Raw genomic sequence first — 20,490 nt, 5'->3', positions numbered from 1 at the left:
ATCCTCCTTCGGTACTGGCGGCAGCTCAATGCTAACTTTAACAAGGATGTACAGATACTGCGTATGTGATATCGGCGACAATAGATGGCGTATTTTTGCTTTTCCTTTATGAAGGCGGCGACAGAATTCAACAGTGTAAAACCAACAGCTGTTATTTACAGGTCTCTTTGATACGACACATTATCAATTTTCAAGCCAGGAGATCGTTTTGCTTTGGAAGAGCGGATAAATAAATAATATTTGCCAGGCAAGAAGGCAAAATGAGTAACCGAACGTCGGAGCAGGAAAGTCCGTGCTTCTGTTTTTTCCTGTTGATTTCAGCGTGTTTTATGTCCTCGCCTCTTTCAAAATGACAATATCTTTTCCTTTTTCTTTTACTACTTTGCCTTTTTTAACCTTCTTATATCGAATTCTTGTATATTTGTTAACTGTGATATAAGTCTATCTACCTTTAAAATATTAATCGATAGATATCAAACTCTTAATGTCATCACTAAAAGAGAACTTTTGGGGACCAGTGTAAGTCGACGAATTGATAGTAAAGTTAAAGACGTAAAAGAGTGAGAGTGAGAGAAAAATTAATATGGAATCTATGTGCATAATTAGAACATCTACAATCGACTGGTGTGAGGTAAGGATATGCTTCACTGGACGGAAAAGGATAATTCAGCTGAATTAGATCTTTTGCTATCAAAAAGGAAAACTATGTAGTGTCACCCTATCTGGCAGAATTCTTCAACACAGTTACAAATCTTGGCTTTGGTAAGTACCTGTATTTATTGACAATCAATTACTAAATATAATTAGTTTGCCTAACCTTTCGCACAGTGTTCTTCTCATTATTTGGTATCTATAATGTGTGGAAAAATAAGTCTAGTAAAGCCTACATGTTGGCCTATATGGGCGTGATTTTCGTTGGATTTGGCTCGTGGTGTTTTCACATGACGTTACAATATGAAATGCAATTGTTGGATGAATTGCCAAGTAGAGTATATACCAGTATACACTGATATAGTAATGAATTCAGCGAGAAACGTCTAACGATATATTTCCTTTCTAACTGATACTGCAATAGTGATCTACGTAGCAAGTATTGTCTTTTGGTTGACGTAAAGAATTAAAAAAAAAAGGAAAAATGTAACAATTCGAAAAGATGCATAGACTGATGAAGCTGATGTTGTATAATAGATATCTTGCTGATCCTGACTGTCATAACGATACAATGATTCGAATTGGACTCGTTATTTACTCGGCTGTCATTACCTATTCCTATATCATCATCAATAATCCTGTTTTCCATCAAGTTGCGTACGGCTTATTAGTTTGCGGCGTTGTGCTGAGATCCATTGTATTATTGAAAAAAGTGCCCAACACATTTGTTTATGAAAAACCACGAATGAGAGCATTATTATGGATGTCAGCACTAGGGTTCATTATCGCATTTATTCTGTGGAATATCGATAATCAATTTTGTGAGCATTTGAAAATGTGGAGAAGTAACGTACCGTTCTTGATCGGGTCGGTTAGTGAGGTAAGAATGGGAAACAGTTCTAGTACCGTTGTAAACGACTCAAAAGGGTATGACGCGTTAACGCTGACCATAATGTATAATTGACTATTGCTATTCTAGCTTCATGGTTGGTGGCATATCGGTACAGGTACGCGTTTATGAAAGATGACTGAAAGAAACAGATCATAGTGTGTCTCGACAACTAACATAATTTGTTCATAGCATTGGGCGTCTATTATTTCATTGTTTTTAGCGAATGGGTTCATCCTACATTGGCTAATAGTCCAAAAAGATACAAGTTACATTGGGTCGGCCCACTTTGTTATTTAAGAATAGTCGACAACAAGAAGCAAGAATAATAAAACACGTGATTAGTGTCACCTCCCTCTCTCTTTTGTTTGCTACTCCACCAACACTTGCATACATCTGTGTACACACTTAAGTTTTAACTGGTTTTTTTTTATTGTGATGCAAGATCCACTCTACAATGTATAAATTTTGCCACCTCCTTTATTTTCTTGTTTTCCCTTCTTTTTCTACTTCTTTTAGGTATTTGTTTTAGCTCTCCTTTAGACACACATACACATTCTCTCTCTTTCTCTCTCAAATATATTCATAATGAATATCTTTCATGGTAGAGATTCCTCTCTATCATCTATTTCAGGTTCATTTATGGATAGTAGTTGCTCCATCTCGACATCAGGTGACGGATCTCCGGGAATCTCACCTATTAGCTCACCTTATCTTTCTCCAGGTGGTAGCGGCGTTGGCGGACGATTTTTAGGAAGTAATGATTCGCCACAATATTACATATCAACAAACAGTAACAATAACACAAGCACGTCCTCACTTCAGTTGCCATCAACAAAAGCGCAAACGATAGCAACCACCACGAGCAGCATCGACAATAATAACAACAATACTAAATCATCTAATCCAGGCAATACAACCTTTGTTCATAAATTATACAAGTAAAGAATTCTGGAAAAAAAAAAGTCGACGCTCTGCTCATGATACTGTAATTCTTCTAACATGCTCGATTTTTTTTTTGATTTAACTTGACAGTATGGTGGTGGATAATCAGTATCAATATTTGATTGCATGGAACTATACAGGAACATCTTTCATTGTGTGTAATATAACAGAATTTTCAAAAGAAGTATTACCCAAGCATTTCAAACATAGTAATTTTAGTAGTTTTGTCCGACAATTAAACATGTAAAATGCAGTAACTTTTTTTTTTTTTCACAAGTGATATGCTGCTTAAAGCTGACATGACATTTTTCGTAACTTAGGTATGGATTTCATAAAGTAAATAAGTCACCCAGAGGTCATAAAACACTTGCACAAAATCAAATCTGGGAATTTAGTCATTCAAAATTTATCAAAGAGAGACGTGATTTATTAGACGATATCAAGCGCAAATCCATCGAAAATCATACAAACAACAGTAGCAGCAATAACACCGATAATAATGGAGTAACAAAGAAACAACAACAACAACCATACGCACATAATAACATAGGCAGTAACTGTGGCAGCGTGAGTAGTACTAACAGCTGTAACCCAGCATTATTAGGCTATCATGATAACAATCACGTTCAATGTTATTCAATACCGGATTATCGTCAACAACAACAGCAGCAAGATATGTTAACTATGATTCAGATATCTCAGATAGAAATGGTTAAAAAAATAGCACAACTGCAAGAAAATTTCAATTTGATCGTAAATGAACTGGCAGAAACCAAGGACACCCAAGTAAAACAACAGCAGGTTTTGCAAAATATGATAAACTTTCTAACATCCAGGCATAGAAACGATGATCAGCATTATCATCAACAACAATGTAAGGTTTTCTTATTTTTATGTAAGGCTCATCACTAAAACTTTCTTTTTTTTTTATAAAAAAAATAAAAAAATAGTAAGTAACGGAATGATGATAGTGGAGACGCCCCCACCGTCCATATTCGTTACGTCTCATGACAGCGCTACTACAAGCACTACAACAACAACCTCAAATGCACCTTCACACTTAAACCAAAGAAGAAACCAGCCACCTCCACCTCCTATCTTAACAGATAACTTATCACCCATGATGATGACAGCGAGTAGCCAACAAGCATCTCCCGCATTAAGTGCGTATCATACAGCACTTAATACACCTGTTTCACCTTTAAATAGCCCGGACCCGTTCATTATGATGTCTGATGAGAACATACAAATCCCTGATTTACCGAATACAACGAGTAATAGTGTGAATAGCCTTACTTTTGCTTTCAACAATACTAACATCGGCAACAGCAGTAATACTCATCATAGCTTCTATACAACACAGCAACAACAGCAGCAACAATTCGTTATTTATCATAATAGTCCTAGCACTGCCTTGCCAAATAATATCAACGACAAAATGATTATTGACCAACCCATTATCACAGGTACAGACACTACCACTACTACCACTACTACCCCTACAACGAACTATAATAAATTTCTTATGCATCCACAGCAACAGCAATTTAATCCCATGTTCAAAATGGAACCATAAACAGTAATTTATCTTATATCATATGTATACCTTTTCTTTTCTAAAAAAATAAAAAATTAAATATGCTTCACTGTCTTATCACTTTGAAGCTTTATTGCCACTGATTGACAGATCACAGGTTCATGCATACATATTTTAAACTGCTACTTGCCCTGGAGTTTCCTTTTTCAGAAAAGATGTTGAAAAAAAAAAGAGAAAAATGCGGATGGAAACAAGGGCGACGGAGGGCGGGGGTGTGCTGGTGGGGTGTAATTACTGTTACATGGTTTAAATGTGTTCATACTTTTCAGCATTAGTATTCTTCTGCCATACCACTTTCATATTAAATCTATATAGAATGTTATCAATAGTAAGTTTATTTAAAGCAGTAGTATAATAGTACAGGAAAAGGTATAAGCTACTCTCTATTAATCGATTTGGTTTTCTAGTCAAAATTAGTACAACAGTCACCAAAAGCCTTTTCATCGACAAGTATTCGATCTTTAGCGTAAATCATTATAGAGTTAATGGGGATGCATCAACTTGCAATGGAAGAAAGACACTGACACAATTCATCCTTGCTTTTGAAAAAAAAAAAAAAAAAACATATACACAGCACGACAACAAATGGAGTTAAAAAGACAATGTTTGACAAACTGGAGTTGCCTCCATTAAAGCAGGAGCAACAAAAAGACTTGGAGGAAGTGTTTGAAGGTAATAAGGCAAGCGGTATGTTCAAGAGTAATTTGAAAGTAACAAATACTTATCGAAAATGTGTTATATAGTTCCTAAACGTGTTCAACCCACCCATAATATTCCAGTCTGCAATCTTCAATTAAGAGGCTATTTACCACAACAGTTAGACTTCTTTGCTGATTTTGCACGTCGAGCAGCTTATCACTTACAGATGCCTTGTTCAGGCACAGTCCCATTGCCAACTCAAACATCACGTTGGACTGTTTTGCGTTCACCGTTTGTACATAAAAAATCGCAAGAAAATTTCGAACGAAAGACACATAAGCGACTATTGCAAATCAAAGATACTGATGCTGAAGTAGTAGATCGATGGGTGAAATATTTGGCTATGAATGTACCTTCTGGTATTGGTATGCGAGTGACTAGATTTGAATATGAATCTTTTTAATTCAGTGTAGTAATAAAAATGGCTCCCTTGATCAAGTGTAGCTTATTCCCATAATCCGTAAGTATCGTACATACATCCCTGGCAATGCACACGCGAGCGCGAAGATGTGAGGACACGTGAGGTTTTACGCTTCGTCGTTCGATTTTTTTTTGGATTTTTTCAAGCACACATAAAATCAGAGAAAAAAGTTTAACTTTATGTTTCCCAGTTTTTCCATTGACTATTTTTTTCCCTATTGTTCTGACTCAAAGAAACGATAAATTATATCTTTTTCTTCTTTTTTCTTTCGAACATTTCATATACGAATGGCTTCTTCCTTTATGAATAATCTGGACTTTCCACCTTTGCAAGCTTTTCCATCTTCTTGGTCTTCTTATTGCACCTTCAGTAGCAATCATAAGAATGTATCATTTCATGAATCCGCCAATAACAACAATTGTCAAAATAACAGTGAGTTGAATAATGCAAATCAGAGGAAGCAGCTCACAAATGGAAACCTACCCATTCAGATACCCCATCATCATCAACACCAGATGCACCAATATCCATTAATATCACCAAGTGCAACGGCCATGAGCACGACGGCAACAACAATAGCCCCACCAAAATATCCTCTGTATTTGAGATACACAAATTATGCAAATTTAATAACCGAACAATATCAGCATTTGCAGCAGAAGAAGAAGAGAAATGCTTATTATGATTATTACAATAAAGAACTGGAAGAGGTCGATCTACGTTTACCAACATTTTGGAATAAATCAAAGCATAGCGACTTGAATGTCAACTGCTATGATGTTACTCTCACTGGTGAGTATTCCTAATATTATATGCATTGTGAGAAAAACAAATGCTTATTCATGCAATATATACATTACTCTATAGACCCGCGTCATAAACAGCTACACAAGTCCCTCAGTGCCTTTACCAATGGTCTAAACAGTGACAGTCGTAGCATTCTCAATCAACAATCACGAAGCTTACCTGTTTCCATACGTACAAACTTTTCTATTCCAGCTCAATGCGGCATCTATTACTTTGAAGTTAAAATCTTGTCCCTTGGTCAAGATGGCGTCTTTGCTGTTGGTTTTTGTACGTCTGAATCCAAATTGGACAAACTACCAGGTACATATTTTGTAAATATAAGACGCCACAAACAAAATACATCAACTTGCACATACACACATACTTGCATGATATTCTTACAGATACTTTCTTATTAACTCATAAACAAACACTTTCCTCATAATGTAATAGGTCATGACAAATTCTCTATCGGTTATCATGGTATAGACGGCCAACTTTATTCAAAGTCCATCAAACAAAATCAAGAATTACCCAGTTTTACCATTGGTGATATTATTGGATGTGGCATTAATTTTGCTCATGAAACCGTATTTTTCACCAAGAATGGTGTTTTATTGGGCACAGCTTTTCAATTGAAAAGTTCGGAAATGATCTCTACGAGTTACTATCCCTGTGTTGGTCTAACGACTTTAGGAGAAAAAATCACTGCCAACTTTGGTCAGGAGCTTTTCTTGTTTGATATAGTCAACTATGTCAAAGTAAGTGATTGAATTGATACGAGGCATGTGTATAAAGAGCTGTGAATATTTTGAATAGTTTTAACACTCTTTTTTTTTTCACTTATACAACTTGTTAGACGCAAGAAATTTCTCTTAAACGTGATACACTGGCTGATACTCTTCCAGTAGCTGATTCAATACAAGAGAAGAAAGATACGAACCATCTTATTTTGTCATACCTTATCCACCATGGCTATATCGGTGCTGCAAAAGCTTTAATGAAAAACTTGGGCTATATCTATAAAGATACTGCTATTCCTATTAGTGCTGCCCTTACTTCAACAGATATTATTGTCCCTCCTACTATTACAACAATAGAAGAGGATAATGATAAAGAAGACTTTCGTAAACTCATCATGTCCGGTCATCACATTGATACAGTCATGGAAACAGTCTATCTACATTATCCCCATCTGTTGGAAAACAATCCGGAACTATTATTTCAACTAAGAAGTCAAAAATTTCTGGACATGTTTTTACCTGATCATGGAAGTGATGATAACTCTCTTTCAGTGACGCCTCAGTCTTCTGCTTCTTCTGCTTCTTCTTCTAGTAGCTCTACGTTGGTTATGACAGATTATTTCTCCTCCACACCAACAAGTACTAATGAAGAAGATGCCGGTTTGAATGCTTCATTTGCTTCTTTTACATTTGGCACTACGCCCATTACGTATACGGAACAAGGTCGAAATCGTACATATAGTTTAGATTCAATTCATGAAGAAGATTCTACTATTCATCGCCAATCACAGCACCAACAGCAATGCTTACCTATTGTATCAACGATTCCTGTCGCCGCGTCAGGAAGACGCTTAAGCTGGGCTGCGATTGCTGCTTCCCCCACAAAAGAAGACGTATCTCATTCGCCTAACTCAAGTAGTATGGCATTTTTAGGTAGAAGAAGACGATTCAGTTCTTTCAGTATGGCTTTTCAAGGTAGCCTTCATTCCAATGAAGATCATCATCAGCAAGACTATCAGTGTTATAAAGCGATACAATACGGTCAACAACTTCAAAAAGAATATCAGCATCAAACTTTCTATATCGACCAATTAATGGATATGTTTACTCTGTTCACTTGCTCTGATCTGAAATCGAATCCTTGGTTAAGTGTTTCTCGACGCGATCAACTGGCTTCTGAGCTAAGCAGTGCTATTCAGAACTATCAATATCATAAGAAAATGTCTGATTTGGAATTGGTTTATAGACAAGCCATAGTAACCAATAACGAACTTGTCGTTGAAGGAAATGGCAAGGCTGCTTTATTGCAAGTCTAAATGATTAAAAAGTTCTATATTGGAAAAAGGGAAAAAAAAAAAAAAAATAACCAAAAGGAAATGAAAAAAGCTAAAGGGTATACTTTAAACGAAAGTAACTATTCGTTCTATAATGCATTAATCACTTGTCTCCTTCACCACCATGCCTTTCGGCCATACTCCATCCTCTTGCCAACCAGTTACTAAAACCGGTATCTATAATAAAAAACACTATAGTGTTAGCTTATCTAGCTTTATAGGCTGTTCTCTCTCTTCTATAGCTGATTCTTACAATATATTTCAAAGGTAAAGGTGTTCTCAAAGCATACCGTTGAGTGACAAGTTGTTTGTAAATGTGCAACCGCTGTGCTTCATTTGAAAGAAATTGTTCAAAGGGACTCAATTGCATTGAATCGTCATTTTTCTCTCGATTGTCAATATGGTTATTGTTATTGTTATTGATCGCTTCTAAATAAGTTTGATTGGGTGTTAACCAAGCTTTTCGCCTTTCTTCCCAGGCTTTTAGTCCTTTTGAGCTGTCATTATCCTTATCATTAGTGGTAGGAGAATTGGTGATTGACATGATCAAAAAGGGAGAAAGAGAAATATTTCGGATTGTGTTAATCAAGGTTGGGTTTTTTTTTTTCATGTCCGAAAAATGCTAGGCAAAAATCTATACTGTAGGCAGTAATAGATTCAAGAGCTTTACTCTGCTGTGGTAGCGAAAAGCATCACGAATGCTTAGATTATTATCAGTAGCTCTTTGATGTGTAATGCAAAAATGTTGAGTGTAATCTCGGCAATAAACTTCATCATGTGATTATGTTTTTTATTGAGCTTGTTTTACAAGAAAATAAATAGTTCGCCTTATGATAGAAACAAACATCATCAGATCAAGAATAAATTGAAACTAAACGAAAAGGGTATGCATGCAGGAAACATAAGAAAAAAAAAACTGAAAGCACCAAGTTCAATAAGAGTTTTAACATCCATTCGAAGTCGTTAAAGTATTCGGGTGAACAAAGGATAGCGGTTATTAAATGTTACATAGGATAGAAAGATCGCTTAATTGAGATATACGGCTTTAGGAATGGGCAGTCCACCATTTACTTAATTTTGCGCCAGCATAGCGGATTGTTTTAGTTGTACCAGCAGTAAGAATGCCTTTCATACTTTGAGTGACAGCTGTACGACCGATAATTTCACTTAAACCTAAATGTATTGATTTGAAATTGAGTCATCCGAAGAACTTCATTTTACAATCACTGCCGACTTTCTCAAATAGACAAATAATATTTATCAACTTACTGCTTTCAATATAACGATTCAAATCTTCTGATTGTGCAATTTGTTCATATAATACTGACTTATCCTCGGGAATGCTTCTATTTTGACTTACGGCCTCATCTGTATATTTTTTCAACACCTTATCATACAACGTCTTGGGCAGCTTCTTGACCATAAGTCCCCGAAAGCGAGGATTATAACTTTGCTGAAATTTGCCTCCATTCAGGATTGTAACGTTGGGTAAGTCATCCAATAAACCAAAATACAGTCGATGAAAATTCTCCATTTGTGCCTTTACAATATTCTTCACCTTATTTGGATTCTCACCAATGATCATTCTAAAATCTCCCATATAACTGATGCCGGCTATACGTTCAAAAATCTCTTCTTCATTGAACTGTTCGGGTAAGGTCAGCAAGGCCACACGCACAGCCTCGGTTAGGTTGACTTGATTGGCTAAACGTACACGTGCATCATCACGTAGGATTTTCACAGGCTTGTGCATGCGACCCGCTAAATAAAGTGTTTCCCAGTCAATTAAATCTTTACATAGTCGTTCGATGGAGACAACGCCATATTTGATATTCATGCCGTTGCTGACTTGCACATAAGGATTAAAGTAAATGCCCGCACCTACTTTTTCTTGTAAACGACTGACGGCGCCCGAGCCCAATAAGCGTAGACCGGAGTAATGATGAGGGTTTTGTTGGATATTGATATCGTGCCAATGACCAGGATGACTAACGCCAAAAATGAAATCAACCATTGGTTTTTGCTATTCACGTTATAATTTATACATAAGGTAAGTATCTAACAATAAATGGCGACATTTAAAGGAGAAAAAATTTCCCTAAACGAGTTTTTTTTTTTGATAACTAACGTAATACCTTTTGGTCATAACCTGATTGTTGGAAGACACCACTACCATATGCAACGGCATACCGAATAGGTGCATTAAACTCAGATATCACATCTTTTAATTGCTGCTTCAAATCTTCGTTGATCTTCATATATTGATTTGTGCCAAAGTCAGGTGAATCAGGTATATTAGTAGGATGGAAATGGTGTTGTCTTAGTCGTTCTAGTTTACTACGGGTTTCATCAGAAAACAAATCATGGCTATTATCCTGCTGTGTGGTTGGGTTGAAGCTAGAGGCAAAGGTTGTACCAGTAGCTTTAGACTTGGTATTATTATTCAATTTGAATACTTCTGTTTTTCTGAGTGAGTCTGGTGAAGGTGGTGGCATATCAGTACTGTTGGTATAATGCTGTGTTTCTAAAGACATTTGGCGAACAATAAGGAAAGCATTTCTATTTTTTTGGTAAGGGAATGAAATAGCGTTCTTCAACGAATAAGTTGTTTGCACAGAGTTCTATCATGAGTTATATGCATTGTTAATATTTTAACTATTTTATTTTTTTTTTATTAGAAGTGCTTATTGCTCTTTGTTCGTTTACCTTCAACATTTTGAGATATGTTTGAATAATAAAAAGGGAAAAAGGTAATTGAACCCGAGGGCTTTGAAACCATTATTTAAATTAAATTTTTGAGGGCTCCGTACGAGGTGAGTGTTCTAGTTCAGGTGTCCGCTGGTGGGTGGGTGCCCTTTGAAAACGTCACCTCAAGACTACGTTTTTCGTTTTTATTCAAGAGCCAATCAACACGCAATATATTTGGTTACCCCAGTTTTTCAATTTGATTGGCGGAATTTGATTCAAGTAAAGTGAAGTTGAAAGGTTCCTTAACCATTTTAGTGATTCATTTCACAGCCACCACTTGGGCTATCATTTACCTTATTTCTTTGAAGTAGATAGTGATTGTCTGAAAATCTTACTTGATATACAGAGCTCATGGAAGCGATAGCTTTGTGTCTGACATCGAAAGGCTAAAATAAAAAGATAAGGTGATACTCACATCTTCAAGTCGGATTGTCAAACTTGTGCGTTTTAGTGTGCACGAATGATAGAAGAGAATTCATAGCGTACATTGTGCACTTTTAATGTTCATACGTAGTAGTAGGCATGCATCACAATTACTTCCATTATACTGATCAAGATTAATCTAAAAACACATACTGAGTCCATCTTACTGCTTATGACGTTAGCGATCATTACGCTAGGAAGAGTCCAATTTAATGCAGACTACTCGGAGTCTAACTATAGTTGCTATATTCGAGTGTTCCGAAAGCGTGCCAATAATAATTGAGATGTTTTCTTAACAGAGTGCCTGCGAAGTACCTTCCTTTTTGGCCAACTCAACCAAAGTACAATATTATAGAACGCGTAACAAATTAGACCGCTGAAAATCGTGGGAGTGAATGATTTCGTCAATATGGCAAATATTATAGTTGTAATGATAAATTCAGTGTACAAGGCTGTTTTATTCTTCAGAACCGTAATAACAACAAGCAATTGTTAAGAAGACTTAATCCTAATTATCATTTTCACTGGATATGAATTCTTCAAAATTCATTTACAGGCACTGTCATATGTGTGCCCACAAAATCATGAGGAGCCTTAATCGATATATACATTCTGGATAGGAGCTATTGCTCGATTTTTTTTGACACTCCTTTGTACATCTGTACAATACAGAGGTACATAATTTTGTAGACGAAGACTTACATTGCTTTAATTTTCACAAACTGTATATCAGAGTAGCTTAAACTGGCTTTCAAAAGCTTGCTCAACATTTTGAAAAATTCAATACAAATCTATGACTATAGGCATTGCGGGCCCTGTTGTACATGTACATTTTCCATGCCTTTTTAAAAAGGAAATTTTTCCTGCTGTCATTGCTTTTCTTACAGTTGGGTGACAAATACGGCTTGAACCCCGTAAAGTTGGCGGAAAAAAAGTATGCTGCTGATCAGTTTGATGTTCGCTTTGAAGGCACAAACCTAGTTGAGTTGATTCTTTCCCTCTTTCCTCTTTTCTTCTTTTACTTTTTAAAATGATGGTAAATACTGTCGTTAATAATTCAATCACCTTGAATAGTAGCAAGCGAAACAGTGTATTTACTGATTTTCTGAAACTAAAATGGAGAAGTTCGAAAGAACCTAAAATAAATCTAAGGCAACGATTGCCGAATACAGTGGATGATATAGAAAGGGACTGGGTAAAACACAATGCTTTGAGGACGGCGTTTGAAGGGTAACTTCAACATAACTACAGCATTTCCTTTTTAAAACATAATCAGTCAGATTCATATTTATCTTAATAGAGATTTTAAAGCACCTGTGGGAAGATTGCTTGAAGCAGGAGGATTAGAAGTACTAGATATAGGGTAAGCTAGAGCTGTATCAATTCAAATGAATTGCTTCAGAAGTTTAAGCAGTCATTAACACCAAACATTAAAATAGTACTGGTGCAGGTTTTTGGACAAATGTAAAGCACAGAAGTAACATATAATATCAAAAAGGACAGAAACTAGAAACAGTTGGCTAATACCATAATAGGAAATGGCATCACAGTTCCCTTTATCACATTTTACAGGCATTGACTTGGACAAGAATGTGCTGCCAACAAGGTAAAACAGAGGCACAATATACAGCCAATATAAAAAGACACTCTCATCAACTTATACCATTTTTTCGTCAAGCTTATTGTCGAGAAATGTAGTCTATCAAAGAATCGACCTGATAGAACTGCCATTACCATACGAAAATGATTCATTTGACTATATATTCATACGATCAATGCTAGATACGCTTCCGGACTCAATGTGGGATAGTATACTAAAGGAGCTTATACGGATAATGAAAAAGGGCGCATACATTGAATGTGTAGAAGCTTATGAGAATCTTTTTGATGCTGGACCATCAATGAGATTGCTTAACCAACGTAAGAAAGACTACCTCCAAGAAGGGTAATGGACTTGCAAGATTAATGAAATGAAATCATTTACAATTTAGTAATCCAGCAAAGCCTACAACATCCTCCACAGTCTCCAACCACTCCTTTAATAACAAACACAACAAACAATACCAACGCTAACAATTGCATCAGCAGTAGCAGTAACTACAATACAGAAGAAAGAAATCCGTGGCCAAATCGATTGGCAAATATGACTCAGTTGAAAAATATGCATATATACCATACACATACGCCCATTGGGATTCATGGTCATACAGTCGGCACGTTACTGCTAGAATTTTGGGAAAGGACGATCAAAAGCTTTCAAAGAGAATGGATTACGAATAAACTGATAACTGAAAAAGACTTAGTGAGCACTATCAAATCCATGCGAAATGAAGTAGATGAGTATAAAACGTATATGTCGTGGTATTCAGTGGTTGCTCAAAAAAAGGGTTACGACGGTCCTATATTACGCTTTGATGACGTTGACGAATATGACAGGGTTTATACAACCATTATCGCTTAGTAGCGTCGTACTTTACTACAGAAAAAAATTTTTTTCATACACAATACTATCATTATCATATGCACTACTTTTACCCCATAATCATTCGTTCTTCCTGTCATATATACTTGTCTTGACTTTTACCAGAATTTTTAAGAGAAAGCATCTTTAAAACGGAAGTTGTGCATTGCTTTTCAAATTTATCTTTCAAATAAAATGTTATACATAAATTGCTATCAGACAATTTCTTCGGGTTTCCTAGCAGCATCTTCAATGTTCTAGCACTAATGAGCAACTAATCCATAAAGCGCATTTTTTCGAGGAAGAATAGTAGTGAGTAACAGTGATTAGTTCCATATCTGTTTGCAAGGATAAGATTAAGGTAACGGATAGAAAATTCATGAGATTTAAAAGAATGGTGCCACAATCTCTTTGTAACCTAACGGTAAGACTAATGCATAAATAGCAGCTTTATAGGGAGGCTCGGTAACAAAGTTTCTGTTATTTTTATGGCAAAGCTATTACTCATCAGTAATTGGCGCATCATGCTGAACGTTTGCAATTTAAGAGACAGGGACAACCTTGATATGTTGTTTCTCGTTATCAGATAATCGTTAGCTGACTTACAAATTCCTTGTACATACTTGCACAGAAATAAGCAGTAATGCCCTTTATCTGATGCCTCTCTTAACCTTCGGTTCATATTTTGGGCGAGTCCGCTTGTTACTCTTTCAGCTGGTAATTTGGAGACAAGTGGTAAGCCTGACGAAGAGAACGCTGCTTGGTTTTTTATCTAATTGTGCTCTTTTTCAAAAGTTTTTAATCCAAGACAGAATACATAATTATTGTTGAGACAGGAAATAATCATATTGGTGAGGTAATACATCACTTTCGAAGCCCTCAGTCTTCTAATAAAATTATATATCCATAATCTCACTAAATATATTTGGAGGAAATCAAATTAGGTATGGCTGAAAAAACAATCAAGAGAAGATCTGATAAACTGGCATTTCTGCTGCCGTATCCTTTTGTTAGAAATAGTCCAGTTGTTGTTTCTTGGATCCGCGCCTTTGTGTCACGAATGATTTTTATTAATCTAGTTGCGGAATGGTTCAATTTCTCAAGATCGAATTATAATAGAAGGAACAAACAATGTTATTCTTGAAGTAACGGATGATTTAAAGCCCAGTGCATGAAGAATAGAAGGCATTTTTACCGATCCTAAATGTATCGGTAACTCTTAATGTCCCTAAGCCGATTGTATTACAATATTTCACATAGTTGAGTGTATATAAGAATATATAGCTACTTTTTATGGTACAGAAACACTCTTAATGGTGAATGCAAAAGGATCAATTCGCGATAGAAAATATTGGTACACGATTTCTTGTCTTCCGTCAATTAAGATGCCGCATTATCTTTTGGAAAAAAAAAAATGTATAAAAAAGCTACTGAAACCTGCCATGACAGAATATACGCTCTCTCTTTCAAAAAATTCTTTAGAAAATAGTATTCTTTTAAGTAATCATTAAGCAGAAAAAAAGATCAAGTACAAGAGTTAAAAATGCCCGCGCCATCAAACTACGTTGACATCAATGAACATTATGCTAGTTTTGCCACAACTTCTCGTTTAATTGCCTGCTTGACAAGTGAATCTTTAGTGCCTGCTTACTTTGTTCCATCACCTGCTTCTGTTACGGCAGTAAATACTACTGACAATTTCTCTGGTATCTGTTTATTACTTCGACCTACGGCCGCAGCAGAAAATGAAGTACCTTCCAGCGTAATCTTAGACTCTATTCTGGCCGTCGTGCCTCTTCGCGGTCTTCCCATCATCAATAATGATGCACGTGCATCATGGAACGGTGTTAGCTGTCCCCGTATCGATTTGGTAGATAATTTGGATATGCAACCCCATATTTACTGCGTTGAGGCCGACTCGTCTGCTGCTGTTAAGACTGATCCTCAAACAAATCATGTCAATTTAACCTTGACTAGTGTACTTGCGAATCCACAGGAAATTTTCCGCTTGCGGGATGGTTTTGATGCTGTACAAATGTGGGACATTTTTGCAAAGGATTTGAATGTGAATCATAAGCTGAGAGAACAAATCAAACAAGAACTTGGATCATCTATCCTTTTCCAAAGTAAGTATGCCTCTTTGAATTACGAAGAATAAAATAGAAAAAAAAAAAAAAAAAAGAAAAAGTAAAAAACGAAAACGAAGGAAGCAACAAGAGAAAATGCGTTTATTATTCTTAACCATCGAAGGCTTACATATAATGATATGATTTTATTTAAACCGTCTGTTACTCTCTCTGACAGGCTATACCTATAAACATCCTAAACCCTTACCTGATCTGAATTCTTCAACCATAAAATGGGAGCAATCTATAGTTGAAGGCCATGCGACTCACCCAGTACGTATCACGAAAAAAAAAGAGTTTTTCTGAATTTGAAAAAAAAAAGAGAGACAGAAGAAAAAGATAAGATTGAATAGCCTAAATCTGAAAATAACGTCATCCTCATTAATTATCCTCGTAGATGCATAAAGCACGTAAGAGCTTTCCTCCTATGAAACCCTTGACGCCTGAATCATACGATTTTGACCATCCCAAGGTCCGCCTTGTCGGTATTCCAAGAGATAACGCCGTTTTGAGAGGACAATATGAAGAATTATTCAAAGATCTAGCAGACGCCTTTTTCCAAGCTGCCGGTGATATTGTGGAAGAGTCACATAACAAATATGATAAGGATTATGTTTATATTGCCATTCACGAACTTCAGTTGCCCAACGTCGCGGAAAAATTCCCTGATTGCTACATCTTTCCTGAAGCTTACTCAATTACAGTAGAAGCTTTGGCTTCCCTTCGATCTGTAGCTAGACCCGATATATTATCTGGTCGTAGCGTGAAACTTTGCTTGGGTATTAAAATCTCCTCCGCTCTTCGTACTGTTACACCTTTCACCACATATTTTGGCCCTGGATTCTCAAAGATTGTACCTTACCTGAATTATGACCGTGAAGTACTTGCTATTGAACGTGAATTGGGTACTATCTCTTATCGACATGAGGATACAGATATCGCTAAGCATTGTAGTAGCGTTATTCGTGAAGCTTTCGAATATGATTCTCAATACAAAGATGATTTATTTGTACCCTGTGGTGCACTAGTCGAAAAAATTCAAAAACCTGATACTGATGAAACACTTGTTACCCACGTTTGGGGTTTGGATACGGAGAAAAAGAGAGTCGATTTCTTGAAGAGGTATAGATAGTGACTCAAACTATAAGAGTGAGGACTGAATAACTAACAACTACTATATAGATATGTTGATTTAGCACTTCGCGCATTTTTGCCCCCTTGTCTCGAAAATGGTGTTGCATTCGAAGCTCACGGTCAAAACACATTGGCACGATTTGATAGAAAAACAGGCCAATTAAAGGGGTTCGTTATTCGTGATTTCGGTGGTGTGAAAGTACATAACGAAACATTAAAGAGAACAACAGGGTACGAAATTGATGTATTACCTGACAGTTGTGTAGTTGCAAATACCATCGATGAAGTGTCTAAACTGCTGTATCACACATTGTTCCATTGTCACCTTCAACGTTTGATTCGTGTTCTAAATCTTCACTACAATGGAGTTGGTTGGGAAATTGTTCGTAATCGCATGTCTGAATTGGTACCAAGAAATCATGTTATGTATTCTTCTTTCCTCGAGAAGACCAAGGTTCCTGGTAAATGTCTTGTAAGAATGAAGATTGAAGAGTTATACCGTGATGTAAGTATCAGATATGTATATGTTCTGTATCTTTTTTGGTAATCTGATTTGTATACAAATTTCTCTTATTCCTTGTGACATGTAGTACATTTATCGACCCGTGCCCAACATGATTCTTTTTAGACCCCAAGAACTTGTTGAAGCTTAAAAAGATAGGATAATCGGTCTACAAGATAACTTTAATCTGTAAAGAACTATATTGACGCTCGCTTTTTGATTCCCGTTTTGATCTATATAAATTATCTATCTTATCTTTCAAGCATTCGTGCACTGATAAATAGAATAACCCTTATATTTTGCACATTCTACCTTTCTTGCACTGTTTTTTAGAGATCGATTATCTGATCGAGAAGATCATCAATTAGATCATTTGTACATCATGTGATTGATCCATAATTGCCTTATTCATGCAAAGACGAAAGCTTAACTTTATTTATCTACGCTAAATCAGCCTTAAACTTGTTAACAAAATCAGTATCATTCATTAATCTTCTCTCTGTCATTTTTTGCACAATATCACGTAATTGCTCCGATAATTCATAGCCACATGCCCGCATGTCATCCACTACTGTGTGGGCTCGTTCATCATTATTATAGGATAATCGTTTGATAAGCGTATAGTAACATCCGCGCAAGGGTATCATATTTTGACTCTTCATAAGTTCCAGATATTTGAAAGCTTCTTCATATTTATCTAGTATAGTCATCAATGCCACCATTTTACTCAAAGTTGTAGATGAAGGCTTTATCCCTTCAGATAACGCCCGTTGGTAAATGGTTTCACCTAATTCGGCATCATGTGAATGAATACAAGCATCCAACACAGCATCTACAGTTTCTGAATTCTGCGTCACACCATATTCTTCCCTGCGGTTATACATTGAAATAGCTTCCTCATTCGCAGCAAAGTATGCAAGAGCATGTATAACAAAATTAAAGACAACTACATCGATATATTCGCTTCGCTTCGCTGCTTTCATTAGATTGTTTCTCGCTTTTCGAGCAGCAGTTCTGTCTCTACCAAATTTGCGAATAAGCATCGTCGCCATAGACTTATTGGGTATTACGCCAACACCTCTCATCGATTTGAATATTGTTGAAATACCCGAAATGTCTTTTGTTGATGCATACGCTTCTATTAATGGTATAAAATGACATTCGCGAAATCGATGGCCCTGATCGGATATATTACGTAGGACATCATTTGTCAAATATGGATCATTATTCTGACCTGCCAGGTTCATTATGTAAAGACATGTTCCTTCATCTGCTTTCAAATTGTATCGCTTTACCGCTTCTTCCCAAATTGTTTTTGCTATATTGTACTTTTAAAAACTCAGCTTTGATTACTATGCTTCTCCAAAATCTAGAATGATAAATACTAATCACTTACATGCCCTTCCACTGCAGCACAATTGAGTACTTTTAAATATGTATCTTGGTGAGGGCCTTTAAACGACTCCAATTTTTCCACCTTTTGTAATAGTTCAAATGCTACTGATGCTTGCCTGAATTTAATTGCTAGATCAATGATCTCTAAGTAGCTATCCAAATTTGGTCTGATTTGCTTTTTATCCATCTCTACCAATAGATCTAACGCTCGTTCAAGCTCCCAGTTCCGACAAGCCCCCAATATAAGATAGTAATATGTACGGTTTGTTATGGTATATCCGTATATTCCCATCATATGGAGAATTCTGGCTTGAAGCGATACGTTGCCTGTTCTTCCTGCAAACTGATTGTAACAAGAAGAATCAGCTGCCATAAATCAATAAATGCAAACCTTCTCCTAGAATGATACCTTTAAAGCTTTTTGGTAAAATGATCTAGTAGGCTGTAGCCCCTCTGCATCCATTCTTTTCTGTAACATCCATATTTTACTGGAGTCGTCTTTTCGGGAATATGCACTAAGGATATGTTCGTACGTTTCTTGGTTGAGTGGTTCGCCCTTCTTCCGTAGATATTCAGATAAGCGTAATATCAAACGTATTGTTTCATTTTTCCCTTCTAGAGATCGTTTCTCTAATATCTTTGCCATGTACATATTTATCTGCTCTACCAAGGGTCTTTCTGTGGTATAGTATCGAAATGACATTTCGAAATTCAGGGGTAAGAATTGATGCTGTAAAAAAACTAAATCGTGAAATGAAAATTCTTAGTGATCAGCTCTCAAAAGAGCAGTTGAATACAAAAGAGTTTACTTCGTGGCCTAATAATTGGGTATACTAAAGAGCATATTGACCTGCGAAACATGGTTATTTTGAGTAAGGCAGGATAATGACAGTATAGGCGGCACGAACGTCTTAAATGCCCTCCACATTTTGTTTTTTAAATTTTGTTTGAGGACCAGCTTCTCAAATTTGTCGTCGCACTTTTCGTCAATAAACAATTGAACCGCCGACGACATTTTGAGAAAAGATGTGATGAATTCATGCTCAAGTTTACAAGTTAATCATTCGTTAATTACCAAATTTTCGAATGTTCCAAAGTAAGGGTTATATTGAACGTCGACATGGGAAGAACGGAACAGATCGCGCCTACCACCTGAAACAATTAGTGCAGGAGTACAAAACAACAAACAACAAAGAAGCGAAACAGCAGGTTCTAGCCAATTTAGCCAACTTTGCTTATGATCCAATCAACTATGACAGCCTATGGGATCTGAAAGTGATCGACCTGTTTCTCGAAGCGACGTCGAATGCAGATCAACTTCTGCAAGAGTTTGGTTTAGGAGGAATTGCAAATATATGTTTGGGTATGCACTTATTTTCACTTTGACTTGTCAGTCTAAAGTTTTTAAGGCACTGATTGGTAATATTTGATAGAACCTCGGCACTACGCTTATCTTATGTCAGACGCATCTCGACAACAGATGTTAATTCTCTGTCTGGATACAGAGTTTTCTCCAGCTGTGCAAATCAATGCCATGACAATACTTATGCAACTCATTACGGAAGAAAATCACAAAAGTACTGTGCCAATAATGTTTGGTTGGTTGACAAAAAAAAAAGCTCATTCTCATTTTTAA

The 20,490-nt window shown here is 36.3% G+C and overlaps 10 protein-coding genes across 10 annotated transcripts; 7 read left to right on the top strand and 3 right to left on the bottom strand.

Annotated features, from left to right (window-relative positions):
* The first annotated feature begins 77 nt into the window (after positions 1-77).
* On the top strand, positions 78-2,253 carry BDF20DRAFT_387857 (ceramidase). Its single transcript, XM_053075341.1, has 8 exons — positions 78-519; positions 607-631; positions 699-762; positions 829-984; positions 1,076-1,109; positions 1,189-1,531; positions 1,631-1,658; positions 1,733-2,253. The coding sequence occupies exons 1-8, from the start codon at positions 485-487 to the stop codon at positions 1,867-1,869; spliced, it is 822 nt and encodes a 273-aa protein (XP_052938217.1). The 5' UTR covers positions 78-484; the 3' UTR covers positions 1,870-2,253.
* Positions 2,129-4,186, top strand: BDF20DRAFT_935029 (HSF-type DNA-binding-domain-containing protein; the record flags this gene model as incomplete). Its single annotated transcript, XM_053084758.1, has 4 exons — positions 2,129-2,481; positions 2,576-2,728; positions 2,806-3,359; positions 3,436-4,186. 4 exons carry the CDS (start codon positions 2,129-2,131, stop codon positions 4,059-4,061), a joined length of 1,686 nt encoding a protein of 561 aa, XP_052938216.1. The 3' UTR covers positions 4,062-4,186.
* Positions 4,187-4,684: 498 nt separating this feature from the next.
* On the top strand, positions 4,685-5,184 carry BDF20DRAFT_911515 (ribosomal protein S10 domain-containing protein; the record flags this gene model as incomplete). The annotated part of the gene is made up of 2 exons (XM_053083832.1): positions 4,685-4,754; positions 4,826-5,184. The coding sequence occupies 2 exons, from the start codon at positions 4,685-4,687 to the stop codon at positions 5,182-5,184; spliced, it is 429 nt and encodes a 142-aa protein (XP_052938215.1).
* Positions 5,185-5,402: 218 nt separating this feature from the next.
* BDF20DRAFT_986304 (uncharacterized protein) lies at positions 5,403-8,047 on the top strand (the record flags this gene model as incomplete). Its single annotated transcript, XM_053085211.1, has 4 exons — positions 5,403-5,994; positions 6,070-6,309; positions 6,442-6,749; positions 6,848-8,047. The coding sequence occupies exons 1-4, from the start codon at positions 5,490-5,492 to the stop codon at positions 8,045-8,047; spliced, it is 2,253 nt and encodes a 750-aa protein (XP_052938214.1). The 5' UTR covers positions 5,403-5,489.
* Positions 8,048-8,164: 117 nt separating this feature from the next.
* On the bottom strand, positions 8,165-8,609 carry BDF20DRAFT_911513 (uncharacterized protein; the record flags this gene model as incomplete). Its single annotated transcript, XM_053083831.1, has 2 exons — positions 8,165-8,242; positions 8,319-8,609. 2 exons carry the CDS (start codon positions 8,607-8,609, stop codon positions 8,165-8,167), a joined length of 369 nt encoding a protein of 122 aa, XP_052938213.1.
* Positions 8,610-9,110: 501 nt separating this feature from the next.
* BDF20DRAFT_817113 (mitochondrial matrix Mmp37) lies at positions 9,111-10,323 on the bottom strand (the record flags this gene model as incomplete). The annotated part of the gene is made up of 3 exons (XM_053077225.1): positions 9,111-9,238; positions 9,335-10,088; positions 10,201-10,323. The coding sequence occupies 3 exons, from the start codon at positions 10,321-10,323 to the stop codon at positions 9,111-9,113; spliced, it is 1,005 nt and encodes a 334-aa protein (XP_052938212.1).
* Positions 10,324-12,039: 1,716 nt separating this feature from the next.
* On the top strand, positions 12,040-13,922 carry BDF20DRAFT_859915 (S-adenosyl-L-methionine-dependent methyltransferase). Its single transcript, XM_053080479.1, has 6 exons — positions 12,040-12,466; positions 12,537-12,599; positions 12,676-12,700; positions 12,772-12,842; positions 12,915-13,156; positions 13,228-13,922. Exons 1-6 carry the CDS (start codon positions 12,267-12,269, stop codon positions 13,695-13,697), a joined length of 1,071 nt encoding a protein of 356 aa, XP_052938211.1. The 5' UTR covers positions 12,040-12,266; the 3' UTR covers positions 13,698-13,922.
* A 1,318-nt stretch (positions 13,923-15,240) lies between these two features.
* Positions 15,241-17,504, top strand: BDF20DRAFT_816617 (IucC family-domain-containing protein; the record flags this gene model as incomplete). The annotated part of the gene is made up of 4 exons (XM_053077169.1): positions 15,241-15,823; positions 16,002-16,096; positions 16,221-16,945; positions 17,006-17,504. 4 exons carry the CDS (start codon positions 15,241-15,243, stop codon positions 17,502-17,504), a joined length of 1,902 nt encoding a protein of 633 aa, XP_052938210.1.
* Positions 17,505-17,998: 494 nt separating this feature from the next.
* On the bottom strand, positions 17,999-19,389 carry BDF20DRAFT_798384 (uncharacterized protein; the record flags this gene model as incomplete). Its single annotated transcript, XM_053076315.1, has 3 exons — positions 17,999-18,787; positions 18,856-19,197; positions 19,264-19,389. Coding segments are annotated over 3 exons (1,257 nt in total), but the record flags the coding sequence as incomplete, so codon positions are not given.
* Positions 19,390-19,625: 236 nt separating this feature from the next.
* BDF20DRAFT_387587 (uncharacterized protein) lies at positions 19,626-20,490 on the top strand. Its single transcript, XM_053075340.1, has one exon. It carries the CDS (start codon positions 19,941-19,943, stop codon positions 20,238-20,240), a length of 300 nt encoding a protein of 99 aa, XP_052938208.1. The 5' UTR covers positions 19,626-19,940; the 3' UTR covers positions 20,241-20,490.

This window comes from Mycotypha africana, assembly GCF_025528875.1.
Source record: "Mycotypha africana strain NRRL 2978 chromosome Unknown BDF20scaffold_3, whole genome shotgun sequence".
NCBI lineage: Eukaryota > Fungi > Mucoromycota > Mucoromycetes > Mucorales > Mycotyphaceae > Mycotypha > Mycotypha africana.
This window is presented reverse-complemented; position numbering and strand designations above follow the sequence as displayed.